The sequence below is a fragment of the Canis lupus genome, chromosome 9, assembly GCF_011100685.1.
Source record: "Canis lupus familiaris isolate Mischka breed German Shepherd chromosome 9, alternate assembly UU_Cfam_GSD_1.0, whole genome shotgun sequence".
Taxonomy (NCBI): domain Eukaryota; kingdom Metazoa; phylum Chordata; class Mammalia; order Carnivora; family Canidae; genus Canis; species Canis lupus.
Genome location: NC_049230.1, coordinates 21,216,231 through 21,220,980, shown reverse-complemented (window position 1 = coordinate 21,220,980; position 4,750 = coordinate 21,216,231). Strand labels below are relative to the sequence as shown.

General features: G+C 48.7%; 1 protein-coding gene across 1 annotated transcript; it reads right to left on the bottom strand.

The window, feature by feature from the left end:
* KRT37 (keratin 37) lies at positions 1-3,591 on the bottom strand. Its single transcript, XM_038546023.1, has 7 exons — positions 3,100-3,591; positions 2,826-2,908; positions 1,811-1,967; positions 1,280-1,441; positions 1,068-1,193; positions 470-690; positions 1-82 (listed from the first exon to the last, which is right to left on the bottom strand). The coding sequence occupies exons 1-7, from the start codon at positions 3,589-3,591 to the stop codon at positions 1-3; spliced, it is 1,323 nt and encodes a 440-aa protein (XP_038401951.1).
* Between the last annotated feature and the right edge of the window lie 1,159 nt (positions 3,592-4,750).

The following is a 4,750-nucleotide window of genomic DNA, read 5'->3' as shown; positions in this document are numbered from 1 at the left end:
TTAGAGAGGGCTGCAGGTGGCAGGGGCACAGCTTGGCCCAAGGACACGGGAAGCAGCCGTAGAGCAGGGATTGATGGGGAGTCTGCCGGAAAAGAGAGGAAGAGTTAGACACAGGGAATTAAAAAGATGTCTCAGTGATGCAAAGGGAGGGCAAGACCAAAGGGTAAAGGACAGGTCTGCCACCAAGTCATATAGCCCAATGATATCTGTATGAACAGTTCCTCCTCCACTCTCATCTATGTCTCTCCACATCCAGGAGTCCTCTGGGGGGGACTACTGTTTATGTAACAGTCCACCCATAGTATAATCTGCAGACCCCAGGAAAGCTGGTGTGTCACTAAGCCTGTGTGCACAGGGAGGCTTGTTCTTTATGATGAGATCTCCTTCCACAATGACATCAGTTATTGCTGAAGAATCCCCTGATAGTCAGGTGAATGGCTTGGCCAGAAATTGACCCGATCACACCTACTTGCAATCCTCACTCTCCAGAAGTTTCCGGTACGTGGCAATCTCACACTCCAGCCGAGCCTTGACATCCAGCAGCACCTGGTACTCCTGGTTCTGCCGCTCCAGGTCACCCCGGATCTCAGACAGCTGCTCCTCCACGTTGCTGATCAGGATCTGCATCTGCGCCAGCTCCGTGCCAAAACGGGCATCGGCTTCACACAGAGAGTTCTGCAGACAGTCTTTCTGTAATACCAAAGACAGAACCAGATGGAAAATCGTGGACTGCAGCCCCCAGTCTCTCCAGTAAGTCTGTGACACCCCAAGGTGTTGCCAGGCCTGGAGAACAACCTAGCTCCTGTTAGCACTCCTCAGCTGGAAGAACTAATGATGTGCCATTGCTCATCATTGTAGACCTCAGGATAAATTTGCAGGACCTCGCTCATCTGAAGGAATGTTCATTCCCTCAGCAGCCACATCTATGAGAAAGTTCTTGCAAAGGCAAGGAACTCAAGGTTTGAACTGTGTCCTGGTCTGTACTTAAGGGAGGCAGGGACTGAACCAGGAACTGCTCTTGGGAATGGGAACCAGGCTGAGTCTTCCAGGTGTGCAAAGGAGCTCACCAGTGTGTGCTGGGCCTGAAGCTCCACCTCCAGGGCGTTCACCGTGCGTCTCAGCTCCAGGATCTCCGACTGGCAGCACCGCAACTCCTCAGAGCAGGACATGTCCTGCTGGCTGATGCTCTCAGACTGAAGCACAAGTGCACAGAGACATGATCAGCAGCCTGCCCGTGTGGAAGCCCGGGTCCCTCCCTGCACCGAGGCAGCACCCTCACCTGATCTTGGAACCACTCCTCCACATCATTGCGGCTGGTCTGCACCATGGCCTCATAGTGGCACCTCATGTCCTCCAGCACTCTGCCCAGGTCCACGGTGGGCTCAACATCCAGCTTAATCTGGAGCTTGTCCCCCAGCTGGCCCCTCAGAATGCTCACTTCCTGTAGGAACAGAAAGATCCACACCCTAAGTGAGGAAAGGCTTTTTGACAGAGCAGATGACACCTGAACCCCTCCCCAGACAAGCAGCATGAGAGGCGACCCCACTCATGCACTGACATGAGAGGTCTTGCCCATGGTCCACGGGGAGAATCCATTTGGACACCTTCCTATATAGACAAGGCAAATCTTTACAGACAAGAAACTCCCCCTCTGCCACATCCCACACAATCAGTCTGACTGCCAGACCTGGATCAACCCTTCATCCTGATGCCAAGTGAACCCCAGGTTTAACCCTAGAGCCCCAGGGTGAGCAGTGCTCCCTTTCCTGGCCAGTGCCTTCCCCATAGGTCTGCATCCCCAGGACCACACCTGTTCGTGGTTCCTCTTGAGGCAGAGCAGCTCCTCCTTCAGGGACTCCTGCTGGGCCTCCAGGTCAGCCTTGGCCAGGCTCAGGTCATCCATGAGCTTGTGCATCCCACACATGTCCGCCTCTACCACCTGGCGCAGGGAGAGCTCACTCTCATGTCTTCCAGCACAGGAGATGCAAGGTTAGTAGGATGCCAAAGATAGCCTCTCTCAGCCTTCCCTTGTTCCCACCTACTTGGATCCTCATTTCTTCAATTAATCAACATCCACCATGTTAGATCCTGTACTACAGAGCTCATGGTCAGGACAAATATCATTATGCCCATTGGATGGGACTGAATGGGAAACTGAGGCTCAAAAAGAATAAATGGATTATGCAGGATTGTATACCTTAGTTAATAGTAAATACATGGATTCAACCAAAGTATTCAAACTTCAATGAAGTGTTCATTCTGCTATAAAAGAGTCATTTAGCCAGGAAAAAGAATAGCCTTAAAATAAGCCTTCTGGACCTACAGTTTGTTGGTTTACCCCATGGATTGATTATTTCACATGATTTTTATGCCTTCCTCATTTATTTAATTGCAACTCTACCAAGGACCTACAGTGACAATTCCTCCCACTGATAAATTTGGCCAAGAGTCAGCACATCTGTCAACAATCAATGCACTGAAAGTTTATTCTTGCAATGACTCGATTTTGTTTCTGGCTATCTAACACAAAGCTCTCTTTTCTTCTAGATGTGGGGAGAAAATGACATAGAACCTGACCAATCTAGATGATTCTTCCTCTTTCTGTTTCAATGCTTTTGTTCTCTTTTTCCTATATAAGGACCATTTCTAGTAATAGGTTAAAGTTGGTTTGGAAAGGAAGAAAGTGAACACCTATGTAATGATCTATTCATGCTTCTAGTCAGCAACAATTTTCAAACACCTACTTTGGGCCAGTACCATGATGGGCAGCTAGAAATAGAACAGATAAAAGGAGTCACTTTGAACTCTCTTCCAGCCCGACTTACTTGATTCTAAAGTCATCAGCAGCCAGCTTGGCATTGTCAATTTGGATAACCATTCTGGTATTCTCAGCCTTGCTACACAGGATCTGAGGAAAACCAGGAAGACAGTTCATACACAAAACATCATAACCTGGGCCCCAGCTCTACAGGTGGCAGTACACTCACACTCAAGGGAATCCAAGAACCCAAAGCTCCCTGAACCTTCAGTGGCTTCTTGCCTGCCAGGCCCTACCACCTTGCTCAGCCCCAGCACCTCCCAAGCTACTCCAAACCTCACCTTCTGCTGGAGCTCCTTGATGGTCTGAAAGTAGGACTGGTAGTCTGGACACACAGTGGACTCATGGCATTTGCTTGACTCTCGGATCTTGGTCTCCAGCTCCTCATTGTCCCTCTCCAGCTGGCGCACCTTCTCCAGGTAGTTGGCCAGGCGATCATTCAGGAACTGCATGGTCACCTTCTCATGGCCATTGGGAGCGCCTTCCCCATAGTTCTCACAGACTCCAATGTTGCCAGGAATGTTGCGGGTCCCTGGCAAGGGGCAAGCAGTTTGGCAGCTGTGGGGCATACAGAGGCTGGGTTGGCCCAGAGGGGTTGCCCCAACACGTGGTCGGTTGGCATGTGCAATGGTGGCCAACAGGCACAGAGATGAAGCGTTGCCCTCTGACCCAGGCTGGCCTCCAATGTCAGTGCAGGGGCCACAGACATTTGTTGCTGTAGGCATCTTGGTGCTGCCCAGACAGTGGGATGAGTTGATGTAGCAGGAAGTCATGGTGTTGGGCTGAGGGTGCACAGAAGGTTCAGAGCAGCTGGGAAGGCCAAGCCACTGAGTGTGACAATCCCCTATCCTCCTGGGCCTTTTATACCCCATCCCAGGTGGGTGTTGGCTCCATGCTTTGACCTCAGGGCCTTGATTCTCTACCTATTGTTGTACCGTCATCCTGTTACTCAGCTGTTGAGTTTACCATTAAGAGTTCCTTGCCTCATTAAAGGAATGTTGATGAAGTTGAGGTGCCCTTTGCTTTTTGATATTAGTTGTCTATTGAGGAAAGGTCAGAGATTTATATTACTACTTAACAATCACTAGCAGTTAATTCAACTGCCAAATGTCCTCTTTCTGGACTGGGCCAGTGTCTCTGTGGATTTGGCCACACTTAAGGATTAAATCTTTTGGTCAGTGATTGTGTAGCAAGAGGGACAATGAATCTATCACCTATGCTTAGACTCACCCAGACTTTCCTTTGTTTTGGGGGGTTTTGTTAAGATTTTATTTATTTGTTCATGAGAGAAACAGAGAGAGAGGCAGAGACACAGGCAGAGGGAGAAGCAGGCTCCCTATAGGGAGCCTGATACAGGACTTGATCCCAGGACCCCGGAATCACAACCTGAGCCAAAGGCAGATGCTCAACCACTGAGCCACACAGGTGCCCCCACACAGCATTTCCTTTGAACAGAAACACCAGTTTATAAAACTGGTAAGTCTACAGATACTTAATTATTGTCAAGTCCCATTTCTTCTTTCTTCTCTCCTTTATACTGCACACTCCCCTTGAGAAGCTTTAAAGCATCAATGCATCCAGAATCTTTTGCACTAGCTAAGTTTTGGTTGACTAGTCAGAATTCATTTTCAATCATTCACCTGTTCAGCATGTTTCCAGAACATTCCCTAGAACTCAAGGAGTGTGCTGGTTCTTGAATATGCAATGGCCCCTGTTCATCAGGAGAAAACAGTACCCCAGAAATCTCAGGAAGTCTTAAACAAAATTGAATGAGAGCCATAGACTAAAGAGTTGGTGAAAGAGAGGATCCATGGTCCTGACCAAGGATGTATCTAGAGAGAAGCTACTGACAAACAAACAAAAAACTTTATTTGATCTAGAAAAAGGAACTGGGACCAGAGTTCAAGGGATATTTAAAGAAAACTTCAAGAA